The sequence below is a fragment of the Plectropomus leopardus genome, chromosome 16, assembly GCF_008729295.1.
Source record: "Plectropomus leopardus isolate mb chromosome 16, YSFRI_Pleo_2.0, whole genome shotgun sequence".
NCBI lineage: Eukaryota > Metazoa > Chordata > Actinopteri > Perciformes > Serranidae > Plectropomus > Plectropomus leopardus.
Genome location: NC_056478.1, coordinates 24,981,240 through 24,997,845, shown reverse-complemented (window position 1 = coordinate 24,997,845; position 16,606 = coordinate 24,981,240). Strand labels below are relative to the sequence as shown.

General features: G+C 37.8%; 1 protein-coding gene across 3 annotated transcripts in view; it reads left to right on the top strand.

Annotated features, from left to right (window-relative positions):
- col12a1b (collagen, type XII, alpha 1b) overlaps positions 1–16,606 on the top strand; it is a 145,334-nt gene that overhangs the window by 58,017 nt on the left and 70,711 nt on the right. For 2 of the 3 annotated variants that reach the window (XM_042503434.1, XM_042503437.1), the window contains exons 28-37: positions 488–627; positions 3,034–3,166; positions 3,273–3,290; positions 6,214–6,353; positions 11,536–11,665; positions 12,065–12,204; positions 12,683–12,812; positions 13,485–13,624; positions 13,731–13,860; positions 13,979–14,118. In XM_042503434.1, coding sequence (XP_042359368.1) covers positions 488–627; positions 3,034–3,166; positions 3,273–3,290; positions 6,214–6,353; positions 11,536–11,665; positions 12,065–12,204; positions 12,683–12,812; positions 13,485–13,624; positions 13,731–13,860; positions 13,979–14,118 — 1,241 coding nt within the window. The remainder of the gene's footprint in view (positions 1–487; positions 628–3,033; positions 3,167–3,272; positions 3,291–6,213; positions 6,354–11,535; positions 11,666–12,064; positions 12,205–12,682; positions 12,813–13,484; positions 13,625–13,730; positions 13,861–13,978; positions 14,119–16,606) is intronic. The other variant, XM_042503436.1, reaches the window with a different exon arrangement.

Genomic DNA, 16,606 nt, shown 5'->3' with positions numbered 1-16,606 from the left:
AACACAATGCCAGGCTGAATGAATTAAATCAAACAAATTGTCAATTAAGTCTGACTTTAAGAGCACTCTGACCCTCACCCAACTCTTTAACCAAGAAATGCAGATCAAATAATATGTCCGAACAATTCAGAAATGTCCTTCTTGTCAAGGGGTATAGTCTGGGCCCCCTCAAAGATAGCCATACAACCACTACAAACACATGCACACACACACACACACACACACACACACACACACACACACACACACACACACACACACACACACACACACACACACACACACACACACACACACTACACACTTTTCAAATGCCTGTGCACACAAGCACAAACACAAAACCAAACACATATAATTGTAACAGGCCATGTTGATAAACTACTACACACTTGTAGTTACAGTAAATAGCCTTCATATGATGTTGCCTCATTTCTCAGAACCTCCTCGTAATTACCTTCCTCCCACTTGTTTCTGTCTGTGTGAACAGATGTCGTTCCTGCCCCCAAGAACCTGCAGTTCTCTGAGGTGACCCAGAACTCATTCAGAGCCACCTGGGAGCACGGGGCCCCAGACGTGGCCCTTTACCGCATCGGCTGGACCAAGAAAGGCGAGGACAGCCCCCAGTTTGTAAGTTAGTTAGCTACTTTGGGAGGAGATTTCATCTTAAATGCTATTTTGCAGCTACAGTCTGATTTCACATGCAGCCTCTAAAAGACCAGAGTAACAAGAGTTTTGTTCAAAACCAAAATGTAAACAAAAGGACAAGGTTAAAAAAATCACTGTACTTTACTCTATTTTATCATGTTTTAGGTCACTGACTACAAATCACAAATGCCACCATTTTCCACTCAGCTACTGGCTTCAATTATTGGCAGTCCAACGCAGTTAACATTTTCACATCATCATGCATTTCTTCTGTTGTCAATACTTGATTATGGTGTGGCAAAACTTAAAAGTTTGTTATCATGTGTCATGATAAGTTCTCTGAAAGGGTTAAAGCAGTGTGAAATTCATTCTGCCTAACTGTACCTGGAAGATAGGAAATCAATATAAAAACACACTTGTCAACATACAGGATATGTCTTAGTCCTGAAGAAGCTTTTGACTAAACCTCAACAGCTGGGAAAATGTTCTGCAAAGATACACGTGAACGAGGGGTTTTATTAAGTCGTAAACATTAAGCATAAAAAAAACTTATAAAAAAGCCATGCAAACTTTGTCCCATGTGCCGTCCAGTGAGGCATGTGTTTGCTTCAACATATTAACTCATCAGTGGATGAAAGTTTAAATAATTACCCTCTTCAGATATTGTTAATCATTGTGCATTATATTCAGGTGTATTTAGTCTATTTCGCGGGAAGAAACTGAGGTGGGCAAAGATACATTTACAAAAGTGTAGACGAATGCTTAGACCAAGACATCTGGCTTTTTGACTTGTTTCCAGATTGTATCTGGATTTGTTTTGTCCACTTTACTTTTCTCTTTGTTATCAAAAAATGCATCTTCGGCAGCTGTATAAATACTTCTGTGAAGTTTTTCACTTTTAGCCTCACAGTATTTCAGTCTTCTGATTAAAACTGAAGCCTGAAATCAAATACAGCAGTACAGGCTCACTTGCTACTCTGACTTTCCGTACTAGTGAGAATTAAAACTGTTAACCTTCCAGTCAGCCCTCTCTAAAATGCAGACTTGGTGGATTATGAAGCTAGGTATGGTTTTGTTTAAATGAAACAGTCGTGCTGTGGGACTGTCATTTAAATTTTTTGTTATTACTGAAGTAGAAGAGACGATTACAAGAATGATCCATTGTGGTTTCACAGATCCCTTAAACTGACATGCTTCACAAAACTCAGTTATTGTGTTCGCCAAGACTTAAGTAAAAAAATCCAGTTTAGCTGCAGCAACAATAATGCTCCCTTTGTTTTCTTCTTGTTATATTTTGGCCCTCCAAGTTTGTTTTTGGGCCCACTTTTGCCTCCCCACCCGATATACTCTTCAGCACAAACATGTGTGAATGAAATCCATACCAGGTTGTATTATTACAGTCTTAGTCCAGCTCTGACTTTCAAAATGTTTGACTTTCTTTATGGGTTGATGGAAACCCTGCACTGTGCTTCTCGTCTCAGAGGTCAGACGTTAATGAAATGCATGCGGGAAAATCTACGGGATAAAGTTTTTTTTAAAAACTTTATTGTCCTTATGTTTCAGTCAAGTATGTCAAATCAATGGCTACACACTTTTTCTAACTTTACATCAATGTCACGGTAAAGTAAATCAATGTCGCAGTCCACTGAAACAAGCTGCAGACTTTTTGTTTCTAATGTTCCAACCTCTCCAGCAAAAGCACAAGCCTTTACATGCAGTTTCATTACTGCTCCTAATGTTAGATTGAAACGGAGGTTGAAAGGAAAACAAGCATCACACGTATTTGGAAGAAAACACTTGCAGAGCCTGCTTTACACAAAATATGTTATGACATCTTTTTTTTTTTCCAATGGGGACACTACGGTGAGGGGAAACCTCATTCTAAACAATCAAGACGGCTTTGCTGCTGTGGGATTTTGTGTTTTAGTATTATTTTCAAATTCTGACGGCAAAAATAGCAACACTTGACAACAGACACTGTGATGCTGCACCGTCACAGCTCATCCATACACGCTGTGGTCTGTTTACATTTGTCTGTTGTGCAGCACTATGTTACATGTTTCATTGCTCTGATTGATTTTAGGTCAATCTAATTGCTTCCAGATACTTTTTGGTCTACAGCCATCAATAATGTCCCTTGGAAGTCGAAAATGAACAGAGAGATTCCACACTAACTTGCATTTACAATTTGGTCTGGTGATGTCAGGCTAGAAGATTTCTTGCTTGTTATTATAACCCAAAAAGCCATTTGGATCTTGAAAGACACAGTTAAAATATCTTTCATGTCAGTCATGTCCTGCTACCTGGATTACTGACAGCTCCACACAGTCATTTTCCTTGTTGTCTGTTAACTTCCTCTGCTTCTTCTCATTCTGCCTCCATCACCAGGCTATCCTGAATAGCGATGAGACCACCCACGTTCTGCCCAACTTGGACCCCGACACTGAATACTCTGTCACCGTCACGGCCATCTACCCCGACGAGTCGGAGAGCGAGGACCTGATGGGAAGCGAGCGTACATGTAAGCACGCACCTCTCTCTCCCAGCTCCCAAAAAAGAACATTTTACATTTTACATGCGCTGATGTTACTTTAAAATAACGTTGTTTTCTCAACGTCTCTTTCTAGTGTTAAAGGCTCCGGATGGTATGTCATATAAGAAGGAGAGGTTCCTTTTCAGTGAAATGTTCATGATTTTGTGTGGAATGGTAATGTGGTCCAAAAGGGACAGTGTTGATGGAACCAGACCTTTTCTGTCTTGACTGCATGTGTGTGCATTTTAGTGCTTTACCGTGTGTTCACACCACAAACGACTTCAGAGCTCAGTTGATGGATGTTTGTTGATTTTCTCTTGTCGGTCATGGCTGCGTTTTTCCGTTTTTAATTTTTCGTTGTTTCAGAAAAGCTTCGCAACTTTACTGTAGGCTTAGCTGAATAATACATGAAGACAAAAAGCACCTGTATCTGTTGGTGAACCTGTTGGAGGACTAGACTGGTTTACCACCTTGTGTATTATTTTTGTATAACATGGCACATTGCTGTGCATTATTTTATACTAATTACATAATAAATTACAATAATTTTACTTAGGTAATTGTTGAATCTCTATCGGTTTGGTATAGGATATATACGTTGGTATTTTTACAAGCCAAAATATTTCAGTGTCATATTTAACTGCTTTTTGCCTTTCCCTGTATTTAATTGCAGTGTGATGCAATATTAAATGGCAGCCCTTTAGAAATATGATGGTGTAAGCAGTACTGGAAACTAGTTTCAACCAAGCAGCTGTGGCCCTGTTCTTTCTGTGGTCTATTTCTTTGTTTGCAAAACTTAATGAGATGCTTTAAAAGCAACGCCAGCTCAAAATCTAATTCAGACACATTAAGGCAGGCATGTCAAACCGGTCCACAGGGGGGCCGGTGTGGCTGCAGGTTTTGTTTCCAACCAAGTAGCAGCACACCAGACTTGACTCATTTAATCAACTGATCTCCGTCTTCAGACAGTTGATTGGTCAAACTGTGTGCTCTTGGTTGGTTGGCACAAAAACCTGCATCATTGGCATCGAGTGATGGAGACAGGTGAGAGAAAAGCGGTGTAGACTGAGGAAGCCAACGAGCACGATCGTCACTTACGGCACACGCAGATGAGCATACAGCACCAGCAAGAAAGATTCGAAGTTAGCACGTATGTACGATCACTCACTTGCGTAATGAGTGACGTCGATTAACTACTGAGTGAATACATGAAGAGGATCACTATGGCAGCTTCAGACGGTCTACGGACGGGAGAGAGACGCGGATCACAGTCATTGGGTTGGTGTCAGGGGGGGGCGGGGGGGTGGGGGGGGGGGGGGGGGGGGGGGGGGGGGGGATGGGGGGGTGGGGGGGTTAGTCAGGGTAGAGAGTAGGGGGTGTAGGGTGAGGTTTGTAGAGGAGTTTTATAGTTAGGGTGGGGGTTATGGTAGTTGTCATTTTTGCTCAGGTCATGTTTTGTGTTGTCTTTTTGGTGGGGGGGGTGTTTTTGTGGTTAGTCCTACATCTTGGGGTATACATGACGTTAATATCTAAGGTTTTGTTTGATTTGGGGTTGTTGTGTATTGTTTTTTCTTGTGTTGTTGGGTGTGGTTGTGTTGTAGATCTCACAATGTGGTGTTAATTAAAAAAAAAACGTGCCTTTTGGTTTAATGGGTTGTGGTTTTTGAAATCTGGAAGGTTGGTGATTTTTTTTTGTGTTATATATATAGTTAGTTGTGTTGGTTTTGGCTTTTTTAGTTGGTGGGTTGAAGTTGCTGGGGGGTGTTTTTTTTTGTCAGTTGGGGTGAGTGTGTTTTGGCGGTTGGGGGGGGTTGGGTAATGGGTTGTTTGGGGGGTGGGGGGGAGTAAATGGGGGCGTGGTGGGGGGTTGTTCAGACACATTAAGGCAGGCATGTCAAACCGGCCCCCCTGTGGACCAGTTTGACATGCCTGCATTAAGGTATGTTGTAACATTTAATTTCTTAATTTTTTATTTTTTTCAAAAATCTTAGTAGTTTTCAATACAGTTGCACAAGGCTGTGCAGTATTTTACTATCTTACATTTTTGGAAAAAAAAAGTTAATAACTCTGGAAAAAAATATTATATAAATATTTTCTTTATCTCTATTTTTTTACATTGAGTGGCATAAACAAATTTATCATGTATAGCTAGATTTTAACTAAAACATTCCCAGATTTGCCTCTCAGTAGAATTACACAGTTGTAGATTGTGGTGTGAACGTAGATTCATAGCTTAAAATGCAAAACGTGTGAAAGTTGACCCGTAACATATCATCCTCCACAGACCTCCATCCATGTGAATGATTGTTTTAATTCACTGTCGGTCATTTTGTTTTTGTTCCCATCCTTCACCATTTTGTCATCATAACATTTTGCAGTTTCTTTCATCCCACATTGTAACATCAATTTATCACGCCATCACGTCATCCTTCATCAGTGTTTACCTCTTTTATCGTATTTGTGGTTTTGCATGTTGTTTGTATTATGAACAGTGTTTCTGCTGTAGACTTGGGGCTCAGTGAACTTTTAAGTCAAATAAATTAGCAAGAAGATTTTATTCTATTCCAGACTCAGTATCTGAAAAAAATTCTAACTCTGTTTTTTTGTTATAATCCCAACTTTTACTATAAACCTTCTATTTTTGTTGTTATACCATTTATATTCATGACCAAAAAAGTATGATTTAACCCCTAAAATTGTGTCATACCAAATTTCTTGGTTTTTTTTTACTTGCTTGTCCAAAAATGCTAAAGGGACATTGTGGAATTTGCAGATACAGTCGGGCACTAACTGTAATTTAAATGAAAAGTCACTGACCTCCAGCTCTGCTCAGAAGAACTTCATACTGCTTCTCCTGTTTTGCTGCCTCCATCCTAAAATTGACCCTTCCAGCTTTTATGACCTGCGAGATTGTGGGAGCGTCACCATCACTGCCATCATCTTCATCATCCTCACCACCATCATCATCTCTAATCCAACACGATTTACAGATTTCTCCCTTGTTTATCTCACTGGATTTATCTGTGTGCTCCCAGTGCCCCCTGAGCCTCCTAGAAACGTGAGGGTTTTCAACTCCACCATCTCCTCGCTGTCAGTGAAGTGGGATGCCGCCCCTGGCCCTGTCCAGAACTACAAAATCACCTACAAGCCCGTCACTGGAGGCGAGCCTCTCACTGTAAGTCCAGTACTCATTTTACAGTCTGAATAATGCATGTCAAAAACTTTAGACAAAAATACAGTGCTGTCATCAGCATTCAGGAATCATAAAAAAATGCCCCCACAACACATGGAAAAATAAGTAACACTGTATTTAAAAGACCAAAAGAAAAGCAAAGAATTTCATTAAAAAAGAATAAAACTTATCAAAAAAATTAAAATTAATATAATAAGAAGTCTTAATAATAAGTTACAGTTTGATAATAATGCAACAAAGATGTTGTTTTTTTTCTATATTACTAGTTAAAAACGTAATATAGGTATTAGTATATTCATTATATGACAGTTATTGTCACCATTACAATATTGTACATTCCTAATTTAAGCCATACCAGAGTCTCTTGGGAACTAAAATTAAGGCAGGCATATTAAATTGGAATTCAATAAAACATTTGAATTGTGTATTTTATGCATAAATCTGGTGTAAATGGGAACCAAGCAGCAGAATTTGCATAGAAAAGTTTGCCTAAAAAACTGTCTCTCTCTCTCTCTCTCTCTCGCTCTCTCTCTCTCTCTCTCTCTCCACACTCTCTCCACACACACTCACACACACTCACACACAACACACACACACACACACACAATGGCTTGGATCTTCAGTTTATCAAGAGACAAGTGCTGGAGCTGTTCCACTGACATTGAACAATGGAGCGACTGCAGAGATTTCTGAAATGTTTATCTTTTTTTACACCCAGATTGGCGTTATTCAAGGAAAGTTTTGTAAAATTAGAGGTTTACCAGAAAACAAATCCCTCTCTCTCCCATCACCACATGACTGTGAATGCACACTGGGCATCATCTGTTTGTGCAGGATTACAGAAACAATATGACTGGATTCCTTTTTAGGGTGGATTTTCCTGATGGTCACGCAGATGGAGGATTTTTCTGTTTTTTTGGGGGGTGCGGTGATGCCGGCTGTGCATCTCCAACGTGCTTTGGCTGCTCGATGACAAATCGATGGATATCTCAATGTGATGGGGAGCTTTAAATCTGTCATAAGAGTTTGCTATACGAGTCCCAGGGCACATATAGAAACCAATCAATTATGAACTGTTTGATATGATGGGAAGTTTTTTTCTCCCTCTTGAGATACATTTTCAGGATGTCCAAAAAAAAGACATAAGATTCTGCAGGAAAAAAAAAACTAAAAGAATTAAAAGGGAAACGCTATGTCATCCCCATGCATTTTACAGGATAAATCATTTGAATAAAGGAATGTTTGAGTTATTTATAGATGACTGAAAATAAGTGACATATATTGGGACACGAGGTAGAAAAAAAGCAGGAGTTCTTAACTTAAGTAGCAAAAATGCTTTTGGGTTGTATTCTCCCATGTAAAAGTATCAGCAGTAATCTTGAAGTAAACTTTAAGCACCTCTTGTTTAGAAATTTAAAGTAGTTTTTACATGGCATGAAAACCATGTATCTTAAGAAGTCTCCCATAATACAGACGTAAAATAGCAGAACTCAAAACTTGACTGATGTAGTAATAGAAGAAACAGACTCAGTTACATTAGATTAAAGGAAAAATGTGTTCCTTAAAAAAAAAAATAAATCCTTGCATTGATGGACCGGGTTTGAAACCATCTTCAGAAATCTCAACTGTGACTCAGGGTGATGATCAATATCATCAATTCACAGTAGAAATGTTTGACAACAAAACATCCAATAAATCATGGAACAGTTACTGCCAAAAACATTGCATTCACAGTACTGTACAAGTTGGTTTTTACATACAATCTCGCCTCTTGAGATGCACACAGACGTCATGTCTTGAGGGAATTTAACAAAAAGCCTCCAGCACTCTGGATGAGAAGTTTCTGGCTATTCTGAACTCCTTTGTCATAGTTTGACGTTTGGTTTATGACGGCGTCCTGTAGCGCAAATGTGTAGTGAGAGGAGTCCCTCGTTTGGCCACCTTGCTCACATTCCTGTGCGATGACTCAACAGTGATTAGCACTGGAATTAACTTGAAAGAACTGCGGGCTGTATGAAAAGAATTTCAGGGAGTTCAAAATTTTATTGTGTCCCTGAGATGTTATGACAGTGTTCCCCCAAACAAAGTGTCAGGGTCGAATCATGATGTCAGCGGTACAAATCTGTCTAATGGATCTCTGATCCCCCTCACCGCGTCAGATGTGTATTCCAGAGGACTGAGAGCATCTGGTGTCGTGTTGTCGTCTGCAGGCTTGTTGTTTTTAACATCAGTCATATGAAACCAGACAGGATGTTTGTTTGTGCAGGATGAGCTCAGGGTTTCCTCACTGCTTTCAAAAAATGTAGGAAAATAGTAAATGTCCACTTTGGGAATTGTGCAACTATCATGGAAAATTATTGAAAACTACAGTTGTTTTAGGTCTAGGTTTGTGCTGATGCTATACATTATTAAAAATAGTGAAATGCCACAGTGAAGAGGAATGCTAGCTCTAGACTGACACGGACTCGCTGTAACTCCCAGTGGAATAAATCATACTGGACACCTACAGAGATGAAAATATGAAGAATTCCTGTAAGAGTATGCAGGCTGGTGTTGATTTTTGCCTTTTCTTTTACTTTTAAAAGATAAGTCAGGTCATTTTCTGTCATTTTCTTATTATGAACAAGTCCCAGAAAAGCCACAAACCAACAATGAATGTATTAACCAGATATGGGAACAATTACATGAAAAGCATCTTACTCATGAAAGTATCAAAATGAAATACCACATACTGTTATGAGAAAACGGGTTCATCTGGATACAAGGAATCTCTAATTTGAAAATAGTGAAATACCTCCCATATAAAATGACAGTAATACATTTTAGTCATTTTATAGCATTAATATGGGTCTGACCCTAACCCCCTCCCTACACTGAAAAGATGAAAATGCACAAACACAAGCTCAAAGTATTTTGTTACAAATTACTTATTTGTTGTATTGCGAAATACAGACTAAAAAATAATCAAAAAAATTATATGTTTATGTTTTTAATACATTGAAATACTGCCAAAGTCTGCTACTAACTAGCAAGTATTTTGTGTGTATTATCTTCCTCTGTGCAATGGACCTCCATTGTTGCTCCATGTGTTTTGAATATTGACAGAATATTCAAAACACATCTATGAGCCACTCTGTTGCACTGGGTGACATGTTCCTTCATTACCAGGAACACACACACAGTAGTTTTTTTTTTTTTTAATCTATCCCAAATACATAATTTCCCTGCCTGAGAAATGGACTATTACATTGTTGGTTTTGGTCTTTTTATAAGATTTATTGACAATAATACAACCTTGAATAATGCTAGAACTCCCCTGTATTAATCAGCCTCATAGAGAGCACTTTACTCTGATGACAGTAAATAAATATAAATTTCAATAGTCATTTTCAAGCTATAGCACCCCTTGCACAATGGATTTAAACTCAGAATTAATGTTCCAACAAGTTTAAAGTTACATTTAAAGCTCACAATAAAACAGTGTAGAGTTCTGGCAAGATCAGCTCTAGATAAACAGAAACTTATGACAAAAACAAAGTAATTAAACAATAAAACAAAGAAAACAAATGTTCAAAAGCTCATGAGCAGCAAATGATGTTTCATAATTCCAGGGAGGGTAAAAATGCAAGTTTGGCCCAAGTTTTAACATAAATAGATGGATTCCTTCATTAATATTAAAACATGATAATACTTATTTAATGATAATGTGATGAATACAGTGTAACTGAATGAGCAGCTCAGTTGCCTTATGATTAAAAGATCATCGCATTAACAAAATGTCACAAGTTTGATATCCATAAGAGCCACTTGGAGTAAAATATCCAGCCAAATACTTAACATACTGATGTAAATGTGATGAGATAGTCTCTGTCATCAATCTCTTAGCTACCAGGCAAACTGTTTACACCCTCCATGAATGTGTTTACAGCGTCGTATCCATTTCATGATGTACTGCAGTGTTGTTTGCTCAGGATTTTTCCAAAGGCCTACTTGGAATCTCTTCCAGAGAAATACTTTACTTACTCATGTAAAAATTATGTAAATACTTTGCTGACATTGCTGACATTGTCCTCAGAAACAGCAAATCGGTCTCCAAAACATGACACACTGCGAGTTACTGCGCATTTTTAGAGTTTCTGTTTAGTTCTTTTTTTTTTTTTTTTTTGCGGAAAATGGAGCAACAACAGCAGGGATAAATGATTTCAAATTTAGAGACATCAAGCTGCTTCCTTAAGCTATTTTGTACATTTTAATTTTAGATTTAATGAAGTCTTTTCTGCTCATTTTGCATTTTGTGTTACATTAGTTCTTTTTTTTTGTAATATCTAACAACCAGTGAAAAATGAAGTCTTTTAGAAACAATACTAGTATGAAAAAAGTCTCCTACAATAAAAAAAACAACAACTATAAAATTAAAAGTCTAGTGTGTAGGATTTTTGGAGATATATTGACAGAAAAGGAATTTAATATTTATAACTATGTTTTCATTAATTTATAATAAGCTGAGACAGAGAATTATTGCGTTTTCGTTACCTCAGAATGAGCTGATTATATCTACAAACAGAGCTGGTTCTTGTCTATGGAGTCCGCCATGTTTTTCCTACAGTAGCCCAAAGTCGACAAACCAAAAACACCAGTTGGCCAGCTGTGTTTTTGTGTTGGCCACCCAAGTTCTCCTAAATGCTTGGCACAGTTTCAGTTCTGCGACCTCATCGCTAGATACCTCCAAATCCTACACACTGGACCTTTGAGATCATGGGCTTCATGTGAGCCCCTTAGAAAAAAAGAAAGTTTTAAAATTAGATTATGAAGATCGATAAACAACATGCATAAAGAAACATAAACTAATCCTGAAAGAAAAAAAATCATGTTTCATGTTTGTATTTGTATTTTTACAGCTTTTATTTGATCTTTTGTGACTTTCATGTTCAAAGTGAATAACCCCACATCTGAGGACACTGACACAGACTGCTTACGATAACCATATGTCAGCGCTGTTACATCATTCGTTGCCAGAGACGTGTCGGCTGGCTGTGACCGTCTTGTTCATGCGTCAACCACTTGTCACTCAGCTTTGAGAAATGGTTGTGTCGCTCCAAAGAGAGACAAAAACATTTCTGTCTCTGCCAATGAGTCTCACTGCTGTCATGTTTTCTGTGAACAGACGCAGGTTGGAGGGAAGAAGACCAGCATCATCCTGCAGAAACTGGACCCCGACACGCTGTACACCGTCAGCGTGGCCGCTGTTTATCCCACCAGCGTCAGCAAAGACATCAGCAGCGAAGGACAAACCAGTAAGAGTTGGATGTCACAGGAACAGTCAGGGCATTTTATAAAGAAGATATAAACATGAAATATCTTTTTCTGCTGTACCAGACAGTGGAACAGAAAATGGTATTACCAGTGGAAAAATACCTCACTGCAGTAAAACATCTACTCATGTCACCGTAAAACAAGTACTAATAGTGAATAAAAACAGTTTTTTTATTTTCCGTTCTGTTTCTGTTGGATATAAAATCTGCAAAGTAACCTTAAACTGTAGCTTTTAGAAAATGTAGTGCAGTAAAGAATACAAAAGAAAATCTGCTGAAATAAACATATTAAATTGAAGTACAAGTACTTTAGTGACTCTCACTACCTGGAGTAAATAAACAGTGTCTCTGCTAATTAAACACATCTCTCTGCTCCCTCAGAGCCTCTGGGTGGAGTGAGGAACTTGCAGGTGTTGAACCCCACCATGACCACCCTAAACGTGCGCTGGGAACCCGCCGAGGGCAGAGTGAAGGAGTACAAAGTCCTTTATGTTCCTGCGGCCGGAGGAGCTGAGAGCATGGTAGGACTGGTAGGACAACCATCCGCTTCCTGTTGGCTGGCACTGTGCAGTGTGGAACCTGAAGCCAAATTATTCGCCTGTGTCTGAACATGTCCGGCGATTTCAAATCTTTTAATACCTGCTCGACTCAAAAATGTGTTCCACCATGTATTTCTGACTGGAATAATAGAACCAAATGCCTGTGATTCACTTATGCATGACAACAGTTTATGATGAACACGCACGATTTTCATCTGGCTGATGTGCTCATACTGCTTTTTGAAACAGCGCTCAGGCTGGACTCCTACAACTAGTCTGTTACTGTTGCAGCATGATTTGACTGGAGAGTTTTGCAGGTTAACTACTTTGCTCAAAGGCTTCCTGAAAACTGCTGTTGCTGCCATCTCAACCACTAACTTTCCATAGATATTTCCAGTTGCATTCTTGTCTTTTTGTCTTCTCTCAGCAGCTAATATGTATCATTTGTTGTTGAACTCAGGAAACAGTGTCTGCGGGCACAACCAATATTATGCTGCGAGGCCTGCAGCCTGACACCCTCTACACTGTCTCTCTGGTGCCAGTTTACGCTGCAGGAGACGGAAAGACAATGTCTGAGAATGGAAAGACAAGTAAGACCGAACACGAACCTGCATTTAAGTTGTACCATTTGAATTTTTCCAGGATAGATCTCACCAACTGTTGGTTTGTCCATCCAACATAAACTAATACACAGATGTTACATTTTACTGGAATTTAACAGTAAAGTTAGTAAATCAGACTAAATAAAAGGGAAAGTCAGAATGTACTCAGTGAGCTATGTTTTCTGTGCTAGAAAATATCAAAAGGTGTTAAGATACTCTGTAAATCTTTGAAAATCTGTGTTGAGAAACAAAGACAGCTTAAACTAAAACAATTATGTAAACTCAAGAGTCATTCAAATCTAACCTGTGCGTTGTACATTAAACAAAAATGATGAAGTTAAACAAAATCAAACACCAAACTGGCTTACACAAATAACCACCTGTTTTCCATACACCAATCACTAGCCTTGAATTAGATTGAATAATTTTTATTTGCAATAAGTATGGCTTATATACATACTGTATGAATAAATATTAAATAAGTAATAATGTAAGCACAGTCTCTCCAGGAGGCATTTTGTCACTCCCCCTTACTCAAGATACACATCACTCAGTCATGATAAAACACAACAGATTAATATGATGTCAAAATATTTTAATAATTTAGCCATGAGAATTTCTTAAAACACTGCAAGCAACTTGAAATGTCATTTTGTTCAGGACCACTGGGAGGAGTGAAGAACCTGAGGGTGACGGACCCCACCATGACCTCTCTGACTGTGAACTGGGACCCAGCTGACGGAGCCGTTCGCCTGTACAAAGTCTTCTTTGTGCCAGTTGCTGGTGGCCTAGAGGAGATGGTGAGACTTTATTAACACCTGTGTTCCCTGTGTGGACAAAAACAGATCAAGCAGCCAGTTTTGGCAACAAGTCTAAATTATTTTTGAATTAAATGTTGTTAAACAGGAACAAGTTCCTGCTGGAACCACCAACATCATCCTCAGGAACCTGATGCCCGACACACCATACACAGTGTCTGTGTTACCAGTCTACCCAGCCAGGGAGGGAAAACGCCAGTCAGAGGAAGGAAAGACATGTGAGTTACTGACTGAGGGGCTGCGTTTTTGTTTTTATTTTAGCCCGAATATACTTGCATTACAATAAGTTATGACAGTTTGACAGCAACAGTTTAACAATAATTTTCCTGTTTCCAGTGCCTTTGGGTGGAGTGGGCAATATGAAGGTGACCAACCCGACCTTCAGCACTCTCACTGTGAACTGGAATCCTGCTGACGGCAACGTTCAGGGCTACAAAGTGATCTATGTTCCTGTGGATGGAGGACCTGAGATTGTGGTAAGATCCTCTTTGCTCCTTTGTTTAGTTTATAGGAGAAATATTAAAATTATACATGGTTTAAAAAAACAAAAAAACGGCCAGATCTGAATGTAAAAATACAAAAGCTAAATTACTGGTCTCTGCATGATAAAGACTCTCATGCCAATCATCATAATGTACAGTACTCTCACAAATGATGTGATCCTGATTTATTTATCGGTTCAAAAAATAGCAACAAACAATAAATCAGCAGATCAGAAAGTAGTAATACTTGCAGTGGTGTATGGTAACAAAGTATGAATACTTCATTACAGAACTTAACTATTTTTCAAGATGACAGATTCAAAAAACTTTATTGTCTATCATATAGTAACATAAAATTTCCTTTGGTTAGGGGCTCACACAACATGAACAAAAAAAAATACACGAGACGCACATAAAATGACACAATCTGCACTTTACCTGAGTTTTTATTTTTCTGTCAACTTTCACTTTTACTCCACTACATAGCATTTTTGTTACTCACTAATACATTGAATAAAAATTTTATAAATTAAATTTTATAGAAATAAAGGTCAGAATTTTAAAAATTCTGACCTTTAGCTTTTTATTAACAGCATTTACTTGTTCTTTTACTTTCAACGCTTAAGTACATTTAAAAAATAATAATATATAATAATAATACGTTGACTTTTACTCAAGTAATATTTTAATAGTTGACTTTGACTTCATAAGTCATTTTCTAGTGAGAAATCTGTATAACTTTCAGGTACTTCATCCACCGCTGAACACTTATTACTAAAATATGATCAAATACAAAACATAAAAAGTTACAAATAAAGACTTACTTGAGACAGGCTTAATGGATTCAAGTCAAACTTGAGTCAAATCAAGTTAACTTTAGTAGAATTTAAAGGGGACCTATTATGCTTTTCCTTATTTTTTGTCCTTATGTTAGTTTTGGATGCTCATATTAAAAGTGGTTTCAAATATTGAGCTCAACCTATTTTAAAGTAATTCCTGAGGGCAAAAGTACTCTCTCTCTGTTTTTCTACTTGCGAGACTTGCTGTCAGCTTGTGATGGATTTCTTTATATGGCCGTCTGCTCCAGGCTAATTACTACAAGTATTCACATTATGTAGCCTACATTGCTACATGTAGCTACATGCTAACGTTAGGGAAACATGCAATCTTGGTTGCTGATGTTAATTTCTCATCTGATGCGGATCAATAAATTATTCTAAACTAAATATTTATAATATATGGTGGGAAATCTATCCTTACAGAAGAAAAAGAAAATGACTGAGCTGAAAATAGAGGAAAAAAGTATATTTATTTAAAAAAAAAAAAAGACAGGTAATAACAACCAAACAAATGTATCATATATGAATTCTGTCTCAGTCATGAGGAGTTTTAGAGGCTTTAGACTGAGATAAACTTTTTTGATCTAGACTAGTGTCTTCTTCAGTTGTCTCAAATCTGATTGGCTGGTACAGTCTGCTGCTGGTTGACTTTGCAATCTGATCTGTCAACTGTTCAAGTTTCAAATGTTTTGGCACAGAGTGTTTGTTTGTTGTTTTTGAGGGACATCATGTGACTTTGACAGCCCCTTTCAATGTTTCATGATGAAATATGAGCGTCGTAGGTGTTTTAAAATAAGATTTAGAGGAAATCTTTAATTGCCTGCAGTAAAAAAATGAATCTGGTCAAATTGCAAGAAAGAGTGTCAAGACAGAACAAGACAATTGCTCTCTTTTGCAGGTTTTGCAGCAGAACTTAATAAAAAAGCTGCCGGACTTGGTTTGAATTCTTGAAGAGAAACGAAAACGATCAAAGCCCTCAACTGGGATTTAGTGATGTCATGCTTTTTGACAGGATAATCCCCTCATGCCATACAATAGTGTCTAAATCCTTTTGCAAGAGAGCATCCGTCATCGCTGCATAATACATAGAAAATGTGAAGCTTATATTTTTGAAGCACAGCTTGTAGAGAGTAAGTATGTGTAAATCCTGGTAATCAGACGCTCGATCAGATTGTAAAGAGCCGTGAAATAACAGCTGACTGACGATTTGGCTGCTCGTGTTCGTCGGTTTAGAAATGGTGCATTTGTCTCTGTCCATTACACAACTTTTACCCCAGATTGGTGCATAAAAGTCAAAATTATTGAGGAATTCAAATTCTTCTCTACCAGAAGAATTTGAATGCATTTAATGTGGTTTCAAATGTTGTTTTTTTAGTTAAGAAGGAAAACAACAAACAATGCACATCTTTAAATAGTTGGAATTATTTTTTATTAGTTTTAATTATGAATACATTTGTACAATCGCTCAGTTTTTATTCAGAAAATGCAAAAACATGTAAAACAAACCATTTGTAATAACTCAGCCACATTAATATTATAGTCCATATTCTGTATATCTTTATATATGTGAAGATTTCTTTTATTTTTGTTTATGTTTTCTGAATGTTTTTCATGTAAATAATTATTCCCCCAAAGTAAAAAAT